The sequence below is a fragment of the Suillus clintonianus genome (assembly GCF_016758775.1).
Source record: "Suillus clintonianus strain FC179 chromosome Unknown DEU56scaffold_6, whole genome shotgun sequence".
Lineage (NCBI taxonomy): Eukaryota > Fungi > Basidiomycota > Agaricomycetes > Boletales > Suillaceae > Suillus > Suillus clintonianus.
In genome coordinates, this window is record NW_024539230.1 from 68,945 (window position 1) to 82,080 (window position 13,136).

At 49.5% G+C, this 13,136-nt stretch overlaps 5 protein-coding genes across 5 annotated transcripts; all 5 read left to right on the top strand.

Moving 5' to 3' along the window:
* Window positions 1–954: 954 nt before the first annotated feature.
* On the top strand, window positions 955–1,607 carry DEU56DRAFT_751774 (uncharacterized protein; the record flags this gene model as incomplete). Its single annotated transcript, XM_041349587.1, has 2 exons — window positions 955–1,360; window positions 1,414–1,607. The coding sequence occupies 2 exons, from the start codon at window positions 955–957 to the stop codon at window positions 1,605–1,607; spliced, it is 600 nt and encodes a 199-aa protein (XP_041213629.1).
* Window positions 1,608–3,974: 2,367 nt separating this feature from the next.
* DEU56DRAFT_470599 (uncharacterized protein) lies at window positions 3,975–5,410 on the top strand. Its single transcript, XM_041346383.1, has 2 exons — window positions 3,975–4,824; window positions 4,881–5,410. Exons 1-2 carry the CDS (start codon window positions 4,434–4,436, stop codon window positions 5,225–5,227), a joined length of 738 nt encoding a protein of 245 aa, XP_041213630.1. The 5' UTR covers window positions 3,975–4,433; the 3' UTR covers window positions 5,228–5,410.
* A 2,485-nt stretch (window positions 5,411–7,895) lies between these two features.
* DEU56DRAFT_470623 (uncharacterized protein) lies at window positions 7,896–8,878 on the top strand. The gene is made up of 2 exons (XM_041346384.1): window positions 7,896–8,218; window positions 8,274–8,878. The coding sequence occupies exons 1-2, from the start codon at window positions 7,963–7,965 to the stop codon at window positions 8,654–8,656; spliced, it is 639 nt and encodes a 212-aa protein (XP_041213631.1). The 5' UTR covers window positions 7,896–7,962; the 3' UTR covers window positions 8,657–8,878.
* Window positions 8,879–9,692: 814 nt separating this feature from the next.
* DEU56DRAFT_773425 (uncharacterized protein) lies at window positions 9,693–11,112 on the top strand. Its single transcript, XM_041351562.1, has 5 exons — window positions 9,693–9,963; window positions 10,025–10,088; window positions 10,151–10,511; window positions 10,577–10,978; window positions 11,027–11,112. Exons 1-4 carry the CDS (start codon window positions 9,830–9,832, stop codon window positions 10,816–10,818), a joined length of 801 nt encoding a protein of 266 aa, XP_041213632.1. The 5' UTR covers window positions 9,693–9,829; the 3' UTR covers window positions 10,819–10,978; window positions 11,027–11,112.
* An 845-nt stretch (window positions 11,113–11,957) lies between these two features.
* DEU56DRAFT_907611 (uncharacterized protein) lies at window positions 11,958–13,041 on the top strand (the record flags this gene model as incomplete). The annotated part of the gene is made up of 2 exons (XM_041356923.1): window positions 11,958–12,507; window positions 12,560–13,041. 2 exons carry the CDS (start codon window positions 11,958–11,960, stop codon window positions 13,039–13,041), a joined length of 1,032 nt encoding a protein of 343 aa, XP_041213633.1.
* Between the last annotated feature and the right edge of the window lie 95 nt (window positions 13,042–13,136).

The following is a 13,136-nucleotide window of genomic DNA, read 5'->3' on the forward strand; positions in this document are numbered from 1 at the left end:
TTGATGATGGTGTAGTGACAACCTCGAGGTAGATTTATACATAGGATTGGTTTGTTAAATTGGCCTACACTATCGCGAAGGTTGACATTGAAGCTCGCGAGACTCTGGCTCAGCGCTCAGTAGCCAATCAAATGATGAATAAAACTCTAACTAAAACATAAAACACTGATTGTGGACTGAATATTGATGATAGCAGCATTTTGAGTGGTCCGAAATAGCAGCACGGCAGTCCCTGCATATTGCAAGACACCATGAAGTACTCTTGTAAGGGAAATGACCTGGGATATGGCACTTTTCGTGCAAAGTGCAGTGTCGTGGGCTATTGACTTTACCGTCAACGGCCGCTACTAGTAATAGCTATCATAGTCTTATCAGTACTGCTAAACCAAAACTTATCACATCACTCTAAGCCATCGCTATTTTCAATGCGGACCAGCATGAGCGGGCATTTGGTATACTTTTGCAAGAGCTAGCTGCAGCTTGTCTGAATAACAATACCGCATGTCACATCGTGGAAGTGAGTCCTTCATCAACCCCATGTTCGTGTGATGCTGATCTTGCTGAACTTCGCACATTGGGTATTGCACTGTTTTTAGGTGCTGTGATGTTGCGTCCTTCTAGACGCACTTGGGTGCACGCGTCGTGAGGTGCTAGCTGTGCTGTTGACCAGCATAGTTTCACTTATCCTTCCCTCGCAGCATCAGTCAAATCATCCCACTTGTGGACCTTCGTGCATGTGAGTTTTCACGCTCACCACACCAGTTCGCACAATCGGAGATCCCGAGTACACTGAATTTGTTGATGAAATTGGAGAAGACAAGTCCAGTGCACGTCGTTCGATTGATATGGTCGAAGACATATCAAACATCAAAGACGCTGTGGACTTCCTATTCCCTCCTCACATACTCGCAGATCCCGAGAGATATACGCAGTGCACGTTCCTGTCATCGCGCAATGTTACCACCAGTAGGCTCGCCCTATCCCTACACATTCTTGCACATTCGGCGCAACAACACCTACTCTGGCCATCTCATCCACACTGCGCCTTCCTCCAACTACAACCCCAGCCATCCCTCAGAGATCAAAGAGCAACTCGTGCGGCCCAGTTTCGACTCCACTGCAATGATGAGTATCCAGTCAAGCCCGAGCTACCAACCGGTCAGCCTTCCATTCCTGACTGGCAGAGTCAAGCGGCATCAGACATCCTTGGATGATCTGCGGATCCAGAGTACGAAGCTGAATATCAAGCTGCCACCTCGTGTGGACAGCACACATCCGCGTTATACGAGCCCAGAGCCATATTCGTCTGGCAAGGAACATTTTGAGGTTGTTGAGGAGGGAAACTGGGTGAATGGGATGTGTAAGTTGGACTCGGAAGCTCGTGGCTCTTGGGAGGTATCCAGGATGTTATAGGGCGTGGGGACAGGATGTACCTCGCGGACCTCTTGAGAAGGATGTACCTCGCAGACCTCTTGAGAAGGAAGGATGTACCTCGCGGACCTCTTGAGAAGGATGTACCTCACAGACCTCTTGAGAAGGATGTACCTCGCGGACCTCTTGAGAGTTTGTTGCAGGATCACAAACGGGCGGGCTGTACCCATGTTTGAACTGCTGGGATTGAATACAGCTGCAGCCTCTGGTAATGTTAGATTTATAAGTGCTTGCATGCATAGGGCGAGCTGGCGGTGTTTGACATCTGCGCGAGGGATATCGACAAACGTTTGTGTTTTCTTCTTGTCTCGGGACTTGCGTGGACTAACAAAGTGCTTCCCAAGCCCCCATCCAGAGGACGACACTTGCTCTGCACGGTGCATTCTGATTCAAGATTGGTTGATGAGCTACTGCTATCATAGAACTACTAAGTACCAGTAGAATAGAAGACCACGCATATGCAGCATGGTACATACCCACAAGCCAGAGTGGAAGCACCCCTATTAAGTGGAGAGACCTACTGAGAGGTGCGGGTAGCTATCGAGAGCAGTTCTGAGCGGGTGAAAGTGGTATTGAGTAGCACGAGAGGCCTATTGGAAGGTACAGGTAGCTATTGGGAGGAGTATCGAGAGACGCCGTGTAGGTATGTATTTAATTTCTCACGCGATCTAAAATTAGAAGGCGGGAGGGGGGGTCTCAGAGACTAGTTGCCGCCAACATAGAAACTGGGTCTCTTAGACCCTTTACAGGCACCGAGAAGTGCTGCCTGAGGTGAATGCCATACTGATTTCGTTCTCATTAGAGAAACCCTACCGAAACCGGGTCTCGCAGGCCCCTTTATAAATAGCAGCATCGCACGATCTACTTCGAAGTTCGAATGGCTATTACAGAATACCGGACTTTGTAGGCTCCTGGCCCTGGCTAGCACAACCTTGCAGACAACTTGGAGATCGCCTCAAGAAAATGCATACAAAAATCGCGTTCTCATCATGTTGGACCTGGATTAGGACTGCAGTGGGGCAATTGCATGACTAACTAAAGTACAAGGGAAACGAAATAAATCGAGTTTAAATTATGTTATACCAGGATAATTAGACGAACGTGCCTGAGCAGACTTTTCCTTCGGGTCTTCCCGTGTTATCCTTTTAGAATGGCCCTGCCACCTGCCCATCCTCCCCAAGGTGAACTTAATTGATTATCCATACGTACGAACGGTGACTCTCAGAAGCCCGGGGTGGATGATCGATAAGACGGTTGAAGTATAAGACGGTCGAAGTACACCTATGCGTGTAGCATGTAGTCATGGAGTATATGGGCCATGGACAGCATCTCGCTTCGCAAGCGCTTCACATAGATGACACTAGTGTCAAGAAGCTGGCTGTTAGCAAGAAAACTTCGTTGTGAACTCGTCAAAGCGCTTCCGAGTCATTGCACTTGCCATCAGTTGCCATTCTTTGCCGTCAATGTTGAAATGTCGACACTGCTTCAAGGGAATGCCTTTGGTTAGCTAGTCTCGTTTCCGCCGTCCTACTAGGGCCATGTCTTATCAGTGAATATTGCTATGTCACAGAGTTCGAAACGCAATGGAGAGAGGTACTTGTATTTGATCATTTGACGTGCAACCGCCAACAAGACTCATCAGTGCGCATTTTTGCTTGTGCAGAGATTTGATCTCCGCACTTCAAGGGGCTTACACGCTGTAAGCCAATCTTCCGTTCCTGTTGAATGATATGATCAACCACGGGCGGTAGACTGCGGTAGAACTTGCCTGAGGGACATGTGCATGATTCGTGGAACTTGTTACGAAACGCCATGGTAAACCGCCCCCGCCAGGCACCCAATCGAGAAAGTCTAGTAGCCCAGCGTCGTCAGTTTCTCAAAGGATGGCGACCTGCTAGATATTCTCAGCGTTTCGTTGGTCTTGCCACTAAAAAGTCAATTGTTTGGCTCTTCCCCTGTCAGACCCGCCGGAAGCGTCGACCATGCCCAATATTTTGTAACGACAATTCAAGCAAAACTATTTCGCCAATTTATTTGCCACTCGTACGATCGAGCTTGCCTCATATATGGGGCTACATTTCTGTCTTGCAATTTGCAAACCCCCCCAGAAATATTCAGTCGGCTGCTAGTATTTCACTCTCTGAATCCGCGACACGAAGAGCACCACAGATTTTACTTGACACTTAACCGCAATTTATTTTATTATGCTAAGGTTCATGTAAATTTAAACAGATCCTAATGGACCTCGCACGATTTGATAGGCGCGCAATCACCAAAGGTATAGCCAAGAACGGCTCCTCAACACTTTGAGGAGTCCGGCTGTTATTGATGACTTATATCTAACAACCATATGAGCAATACAACCCAGTAGATAATTACTCCGAAGGGAGCGCCGTACAGCTATATTCTATTATTGGTTCTCCCTTTACTATTACTAGGCACCGAACAACCCGGTATACACTACCAAGGCTTCCTGTGGCACCCAAAGGTCCCAAACTATGAGGCACCGAACAACCCGAACACTACCAAGGTTTCCTGTGACACCCCCAACTATTAGGCACTTGACCCCAAATCCAACATCGTGGCACGACAGTTATGTATAATATAGCAAAGTTCCCACCAATTTTATATGCAAATAATGTATCGCCTTTCGACGGATAGCTGCTTAAAAGTGCTGCTGTGATACCAACATTATTAACCAATATACGCAGTCAAACATCCACCACTTGATCAAGGCTTGCGTTCGTACCGCTTACCGCGCAATTCACGTCTCAAATCCATTATCGAAAATGAGCATGCACTTGCATAAGTAAGTGCTAGATCTCGTAAGCCAATGATAAACTCGTAAGCTTACCGTGATTTTACCTTCTAGGTCCATATTTACGCCGACATCACTGCCGTCGACGTCGTCCTCATGGTTTGATGTTGTTGAGCGATGCACAAGCTTGACCAACGACAGATGCTTGTTGCGTCTAGGGCGTGCATCCAGTGATCAAGATTCAATGGAATTATCCCTGAACTCATGTCTTGAGTTGCTTGACCGACACTGCGACAGGCTTAACAGTACTTACAAAGAAGTCCTTGAAATACGCGCCCGCATTACAGAGATGCTCGCCATGGGGAATACGGGCGCGTCACAGTGGGATAACAGTGTTGACCCAATCTTCGGTGATGAGCCTCCGATCATCGCGCCAGTTGCACTCAACGAGTTTGATGCTATTCCATTGTTATCAACCCCGCCCAACCTTTCCCTCCCGTCACAGCCGCCAGAATTCCATAACTTACACGTCCAACCTTCGGACGAAGGGTACGGACATATTTCGCAAGCATCTGTCGGGGTCATTAGTACCCTGCCAAAGGGTCCAGATCCTGCCGTCCACCAACTTCCTCGAGGTAAGTTTGCTACATTTGCAGCCTTTCATTCAAACACTAACCGTGTGTGATTATAGACCCATTTCTTCCCGGCACCTCCGGGTCCATCAGCGATGGGTTTGGCACACAGCCATTGCAGAAATTCTCTCAGGATGGAGACGGGCAGACGTTATCTGGCCCTTCAGGTAGACGCCACCAACGGCTGTCTCTCCCTGTTGCGGAGAATGGCGACAGTAAAGTGAAGTGTATGTTGTCTGGGTGTTCGAGTGTTGTAAAGAAGGACAACTACACTCGCCACGTTAACGAGGTTCACAAGCGACTGTTTAAGGCTGTGTGCACTGACTGTGGAAAGGAGTTTCTGCGTCCGTATATGAAGAAGACTCATGCATGTCCGGATCGACATGCCAAACGTAGTAGTTCCTAGAACGAGGAAGCTCCCCATAAGGCGTCTATATCAATGTTGATCGAATTGTATACCGTTCGAATTTTACCTAATCCTCCCCCCCAAGCTCCACCATTCTGCCGCTTTATTTAACTCGGTCCTTGCTAAGGTTCAATTTTCCAATGTTCTTTTTTAAGAGGTCTTCTGACTTCTGAACACACCAGTCGCACGATTTCGACGACCTGCTACGAGTGCCCGAGCATGAATTCGCATGGTTAGTAGGCTTGAGTAAGGAGGTTTGGGTCACTGGCGAAAATGGTAATGTGGTAGCGGCTGTCGAGGTTGAGATCTGTGCACTTATGACACCTACGTGTTCACCGCGCCCGAGCGGACAGACCTTTGGAGAGGCTATCCATGGATATGGGGAAGACAGTCCAGTGCTGGAAGTGGCAGAGGCAGAGAAGGGCACCACACCTTGTTACTCTGCCCAATCATGACCGCAGTCAGGCAAATGTGTAAGTCTCACGAAGTCTTGCCAAGGATGGCTCAGGAAGAGTGTCACGAGATTGGCGGAACTTGCCGCCGGGCTGACTAACCACAGCCCGATTCGACATCATCGGAAAACATGTAGATTTGATCAAGATGATCGGAGATCATCGATCACCGCGAACAGACCCGAGGCTCGGGAGCTAGCTGAGGCAAGCGGAACCAGAGGTACTTGGAGGCCCGCAGGTCAAGGATAACTTCCTCCTATCGGATAGCTAGAAGAGCGTAGGTTGAGAGAGTATAAGTACGACGTGTTCAATCAGACGCGCCTGAAAATAGTCTCACAGGACATAACATTGCAATGCGTTTGACAGGCCGGACAGTACTAGTATCTATCTTCCAAAGCTATACATAGTGCATGTCCACCGTGACAGTACTTGCTACGCCTCGTGTGCACACTCGATTCCCATGGTCCTAGAAGTAGTGGCCAAAGGTATTCTTCAACTCGAGTTTATTGCCGCCCTATTCACTTACATCCTAGCAGTTGAAGGGAGACTGTTCCAGTGCACGATAGTCGTTATTGTCGCCGAGCATTATACCCAAAGCCGCATTGATATATTGTTGTCTGGCGAAGTATTCGGGAGACCGAAAGAATATCAGGTGGCAACTAGCTGAATGGTGACAGATAGGATTTGCATGGTATCCACTACCTTGGCGGATATCAAAGAAGAATTATCGAATCAGATCTAGTCTATTATGCTGCAGTTGGCTACCTCGGCTACTTATTTACAATGGCTACCGGCCTATCAAGAACTTGTCCGAATCATTGGAGCCGGTAGAAAAGTGGGGCTCAGAAGCAACATCTCTGGAAAGATCTACCAGTTACATAGGCCAACTGCTTCGAAGTTCATGGCTCTTCAAGGCCGTTGATCCAGGGATATGGGGGGCCAGGCACAACAGGGACAAGGACACAGAGACTCAGAAGCCCGTACTTCAAGAATCATGGATGGAAGCACTATTGCGACTCCTGAGTGTCAGCTTGGACCGGAGGATTCAGAGACCGGATTGTGTCACTCCAAATGCATTATTGGCTCGACCACGCTTTCGAAGCTTGGCAGCTGACAGTGACAGAGTAGTAACGGCTACTCTACAGTGCCTCTCAGTACCATGTCTATGTTCAGAAGTATAATAATATCCCCTACCTTAGCATCGTCCCATGATCCTGTGTAGCGTTATGTTCCCGGTAGCATCCCTAGAACATCTCAAGGCCACAGACCCACAGCAATTATCCCTTTTGCCCTCCTGTCAAGCATGCGCGATTCGGACGTCAGCATTCCAAGTGCGGTATCAAATGCGGATCTCTTGTTGGGCCTGTATCGCTTCACTGTTACGATATGATTTTGGTGGGCTCATCAAGTTGAAATCAAGTGCCATCTCATTGCATGTTATCGTATCATTTGATTCGTCCACGACACGGAAAGGGATGGTATTAACCTGAATAACATCAAAGATCTAGATTACTCTGTTCAAAATGCGATGACGCACCAGAGCACATGTCCATTCATCCAGCAACAAGATCAGGTCGCGGTTCTTGGCGGGGTAGGAGCCCCTGACGCGGACTGAGAAGCGATTGGTTGAACTTGCGCTATTTCCAGCGTGAATCATCCGATAGTTATGACAAAGCGGTGGACAGAATCAGGAGTTCTGTCAGCGCTAGCAAGTGTGACGGGCGTGAGAGGGTGATGGAGGTGGCCACCATTTGATGCAAGGTTACAGTCGGGGACTGAAGTTTTGTAGACGCCAACCGGGAGCCTACGTAGTCGGGAATTGGTGCTCTAGACGCCAAACGCCACGTAAGTCATATAAAAGCGGCCTCCGCGATATCATCAAACCACTGAATCACGGCTCAGGAATACGGTGGTCAAGCCTACCATCTGTTTGGGCATCCATACCACTTTCCGCGCACTCCAACATAGCATGGATCTACATCAGTAAGCCTACTTTGCACTTCGTAGACTGAGGATGAACACGTACCATGAATCTATAGGTTCCAATCGACACCAACAACTCTCCTATCACTTTCGTCTGCGCAGCTGGACGTTCTCGAGCAATGCGCAAACTCGAGCGGTGGTCGTGCACCAATTGATCGAAATTCAATGAGATCATCCCTGCAATTATGTCTTAGATTGCTTGACCCATACTGTACCAGGCTTAATAGTGCTTACGAGGATATCCTCGACGTCCGCACCCGCATTGCAGAGGTTCTTGCGGGTTGCCAGTCAGAAGTCATCATGGAAAATGTTGGCGGTGTTGACTTCCAAGCAGCTATCGGTGATGAGCTTCAGACCATCGCACCAGTTGCGCACGATGGGCTCGATGCTATTCCATGGCTGTCGACTCCACCTGACCTTGGCCCTTCATTGCAGCCACTAGCATTCCATGCCCATCTTTTGGACCAAAATGGGGGTCCTCTTTCACAAGAATCTGTCGGAGCCACTAGCACCCTGCCACAGATGGCAGATCCTGCCATCTGCAGACTGTTTCGAGGTAAGTTTGTTATATTTGCAGCTTTTCACGTAACGCTTACCAAACGCGACGATAGATCCATGGCCCTCCGACTCTGTCAGCCAGGGGCTCGATACACAGCCATTTCAGACATTCGTACCTCAGAATGGTACGAGTTCTGAGGGGCAGACGTTATCGTTATTTGGCCCGTCAGCCAGACGCCACCGACAGCTGTGTCTCCCCGTTGTACAGGACGGTGAAGACAAAGTGAAGTGCACATGGTCTGGATGTTGGAGTGTAATCAAAAAGGATAATTACGCTCGCCATGTGAACGAGATACATCTGCGACAGTTTAGGGCTCTCTGCACTAGCTGCGGAAAGGCGTTCCAGCGATCGTATATGAAGAAGAATCATATATGTCCTGGTCGACTAACCAAACATAGAAGTTCCCAGACGATGAAGTTTTCCAAAGGTGTTTAGACCAATGTTGATTAAGAATTATTTTTCTGCCTACAGCCTCTCATAGAAATGTATTTGCTGAGGTTGTCAACAAACTCCTCTCGTGTTCGCGTGGACTGATCGGACTATGCCACGTTCAGATATGCACAACACAAGGGAGCTGAGGTTCCGCCGTTTGCGTTCGTTCTATCAGGGGAGAAATATTAATTCATGAAATAGGTATCCACAACTAGCCTTGGGCTTACACAATTGGGTGGAAGAGGTTGTATGCAAAGCGAATGAAGGCTATCTCGGCCACATTCCAATGTTCTACATCACGATGATGGCTGAACCCCAAGGCGTGGTTTCAATGACAGGAAAGGATAATACAAGCGGGTTGCGTTTCCGCTGGGTGTTTGTATTCATTCTACCAGGGGATAATTGATATTATTGATTCATGAGATTGGCGATCGCGAACATGGGCCTACGCCGGAAAGTGGAGTCGAAGAGGTGCAAAGCGAATGAAGGCTGACCTCCTCGACCATGCTTGTCTGAAGATGGTTTCGACAGTGTTGTGCTAATTATTTCTCGTCTTCTCAGTTGGACACGCGAAAAGCGAGAGCCGGAACTAGTCGTAAGCTCGATAGCATCCCCATCGGTTATTATGACGCACTGCCTTGGCTCTTATCTCCTCTGGCGTGCAGTCTTCTGGAACGCCTGGCCCCCGTTATGTATTCGGGGTTAAGACATCGAGCTAGGCGGTGCCTCCTTCATAGCACGTCTCCTGGTACTAGGGAGGTTGGGCGACGGATAACAATGTCGGTATCTGCGGAATTGTGGGTCTCCTTTCAATGCGATTTGAACTCCAAGCGCTTCGTTTGTCGTTGGCCTACCTAACGCCGAGAGCCTGAGGGAAAAGATAGGGTTTAGAGTGGGATTGGAAGATGATCACACGCGGTAGTTCGGATTATTAGTTAGCTTGGTGCTAACCTTGATACCACTGAGCTTCTGTAAGCCTCCTGCCTAGTCTCTCGGCGTGTTTGAGCCAAGCTTGCGCTGGCAATTTTCCATGGCCTATCGCCGACCATCGTAATCTTAATCGGCCCACAAATCGAATAAGAAACATGCTCCCATGTGTTAAAATATCTTCACGGGTTGACTTTATATCCGGCTCTCTCAGGTCTTTCCGTCAACTTGTTTGTCCACTGCTCCCTCATGTCGGACAAGCGGGATCTTGAGAGTAACGACTCTACGACACTCACGAGCTTGAAGAAGTATCTCTTCACGGATATTGATGGAGACAAGGCCACCGCTCCGTTGTCTGCATATTGTTTTATGACAGGTTTTATGTGCGTCTTCCGATATGCTCCGTGCACCTTCTCAACCACTCATATTCGTTCTGATCTCTAGTGACGCTGTCTGTTTCTCTGCCATCTTCGTGTGGTGTGCTTTTCAAACCGGAAACACTGTCCAGGTGCGATTTGACGTCCTTTGTTATTCGGCTCACGGCCAGAGTACTCACGTATCCGCGTCCAGCTCGGACTAGCCCTCGCCCGCCTTTTCAATGGCCAACACGACTACTCTTTCCATATCGCAGATCAACAAGCCCTCTGCTCCGTCATCACATTCATCTTCGGCGCATCCATCGCCCGCATAGGCGACAAGATGGGCTGCAAGACACGTGCCTGGCTTGTGCTCGGCACCTTCATCCAGACCCTCTTCACCATGGCTGCAGCCATCGCCATCTGGAAGAGCGGGCAGATGAGCGTCGCAGATGCACGTGCTAACCCTGCATGGACCAATACTCTGTCCTTTGTCTGTGTCGGGTTCATGAGCGCAAGCATGGGTCTGCAAGGGATCATGGGAAAAAGACTGAATACACAGTTTACCACGACGGGTGAGTTTTTTTTTTAGCAACATTCGCTCGTCCTCTTGGCACCCGATACTGAGTGTGTTATTCAGTGGTACTGACGACGACTTGGTGCGAGCTGATGGTCGACCCTAAGCTCTTTGACATACGTCGGCTCGTAATCTCCCGAGACCATAAGATCCTTGCCATCGGCTCGTTGTTCTTGGGCGGGTTTTTGGGACGCGCAGTACTCGACGCAATAGGATCCGCTGGTACTCTTGGCGTTGGCACGGGCTTGAGATTTATCATCAGTATCTGGTGGCTCTTTGTCCCCAGCAAGACAGCAAAGCAGTGACCGTTAAAGTCTGTAACATTTACAGTAAGCAAACATAGATGGGTTGTAGAACTGATACGAGGGTTTATTCAACGATGACGAACTTCCTCCTCTGATGCTTCGCGTCAACGGGAACTTGAGCACATCAGAATGAGCAGACCTGTACCTTCACCGCTTACAGGTGTGCAATTTTTACGGGAAATCAATAATAATATTCACGACCACAGAGTCACGAGATTATGTCATCTTCATGCAGTTGTACGAATACGGACACGCACACGGAACTAGGCTTGTGAAGGTTCAAGAAGTACGTTACGTGGCCTAGGGGTTGATATGAAGGCTGTTCACCGTCAGCTACTTGAGATCTACTCCTCCCAGAATATGAGATCTATATCAATATGGGAGCAATCACGTCGTACGGAGGACGCATGTATCGCAGGGGCCTGCGCCTCGAGGTCAGTCATGTGCATGAGAAATGAGAACTGCGCGGCAGACAAGTATTCCACAACGTCCTACCCACACAGAACAACTTCATCGACCTTTTTCCAATCCAGCAGCTATGACGTGGAGCGTCCCATACTGGACGGCATCGTCGTCCTCAACTCCCAGACCCGTCCTCACTACCCAGACCAATTCTCGAAACGCCGCCCATGCTGAGTACCGCACCGAATGGGAGGAAGTATCCCCCGTGTTAGTCGAGTGCGACGCAGACGTTGTCAGCCTTGACGACAGCAGGACGCATGACGACATGCAAGTACTACACCTGTCGAAGCTCCTTGACGAGGCAAAGCAAGAGAACCGCCGTTTTGAGGCGCAGGTGCAGTCGCTGCTCAATCAGTCCATGACTGAGACAAGCAGCCTTCAGTCCAAGATCACAGAGTTGCGGCAGCGGAACAAGGAGGCTCTCGCTGACTGTGAACGGACGAAGAAGGAGAAAGAAGATATTATTGCGGTGCTCACAAAGAAGAACGATGTCCTCAAGGCAACGCAGCAGCAGAAAAAACCAGGAAATGCGGCAAGCCCTCGAGGAGCTGAATCGCTCCACCGCTCATGCGCAATCCGAGCTACTAGACGCACAGAGCAGTATGCTGGTGTACCGTCAGCAGCTCTCGCAGAGCGCCGCCCAACTTGAGTCCTTGGAGAAAGAGCAAGCCGCAAGGATGAGTCTGACAGACCGAGTTGCTGCGCTGGAGGCTGAGCTGAAGGCCAAAGATACAGAGCTCGCCGAGATGAAACGGCTCAGCTCGCAGGCCAAGAGCGCAAACTCCGCCAGTGCCCGCGATGACTCAACAGTCCTTACGCAGGAATTCAGCAACCTTCGGGCGCTGCTGGCAAACTGTATTCCAGACCGTCCTGCGGCTAAAGCTAGCACGATGTCCTCGAGCAACGAGGTCGTCAGCGCACTCCGGAAACTAAACTCCGATATCCACCAAGACGCCACATTTATGGCCGAGTCCATGGCTGACTCCTTCGGGTTTGAGAAAGGAAGAGAGAATGGGAACTCGGAGACGGCGCTATTCCAGCAAGTGGGCACGACCATTGGTGCAGGTCTCGTCCACTTCCTGGGCACCAAGAGTCACAGCGAGGATCCTATCCTCATCCAGATTGCATTCCAGGCATACATATCTCGGTACCTCTGCTGGCTCTCGACTGCATGGATCGCTAGCGGAGGCAAGGAAAGACTTGGCACAGCCGATCAGAGTAACACCAGTAAGTGCTATATTCGACGCACTAATGTGACTGTTTACTGACTCATCTGCAGCCCAGGCAGCCACCGCAGCATGGAATGCACTGTCGCATATTCTCTCCAAGCATCTCCAGCTCGACGATACCCAACTTTGTTTCGCAGCCGCATCCAAAATCATAGCCGGGCTCGCTGACATATTACTCGTTGCGGGCTGTGATGCCACTCGGTCGCAACTTTGTGATGCCTTAAAGCAGAAGTTCAGCGAAAAGATCTCGCTGCTTGCGAAGTCCAGCATGCGCATCAATAGGCTTATCGTCAACAGCATGGACCGGGGCCTTGATGTCATGGTGATCAAACCTGCCACGGTGTTCGACTCCACGTGCATGGACGATGAGTACGATGACGGCGAACATGACAAGAATACTGCGAACAACCGTGTCCTGTGTCCCACTGATATGGGGTTGCGGCAGCGTTCCAAGGGAGTCAATGCCGGAGTGAGGATTCTTTTGAAACCAAAGATCGCTCTGGAATCTGTGGTGGATAACTTGGACGACTGAGTTGGGGTTTTCAAATTTGCTATGCCAGACGCTGAATGTGATTTTCTGTACTTCTTCTGTGTACTCATGGTCGCCCGAAAGGGCGCGAAGTTACG

Excerpts from the sequence above, each read along its gene's own strand:
- DEU56DRAFT_470599 (XM_041346383.1), top strand. The coding sequence starts at position 4,434 with ATGGAATTATCCCTGAACTCATGTCTTGAGTTGCTTGACCGACACTGC. Across the intron at positions 4,825-4,880 it reads CGTCCACCAACTTCCTCGAG|ACCCATTTCTTCCCGGCACC; the intron begins GTAAGTTTGCTA and ends GTGTGATTATAG.
- DEU56DRAFT_470623 (XM_041346384.1), top strand. The coding sequence starts at position 7,963 with ATGGAAAATGTTGGCGGTGTTGACTTCCAAGCAGCTATCGGTGATGAG. Across the intron at positions 8,219-8,273 it reads CATCTGCAGACTGTTTCGAG|ATCCATGGCCCTCCGACTCT; the intron begins GTAAGTTTGTTA and ends ACGCGACGATAG.
- DEU56DRAFT_773425 (XM_041351562.1), top strand. The coding sequence starts at position 9,830 with ATGTCGGACAAGCGGGATCTTGAGAGTAACGACTCTACGACACTCACG. Across the intron at positions 10,089-10,150 it reads AAACCGGAAACACTGTCCAG|CTCGGACTAGCCCTCGCCCG; the intron begins GTGCGATTTGAC and ends ATCCGCGTCCAG. Across the intron at positions 10,512-10,576 it reads TACACAGTTTACCACGACGG|TGGTACTGACGACGACTTGG; the intron begins GTGAGTTTTTTT and ends TGTGTTATTCAG.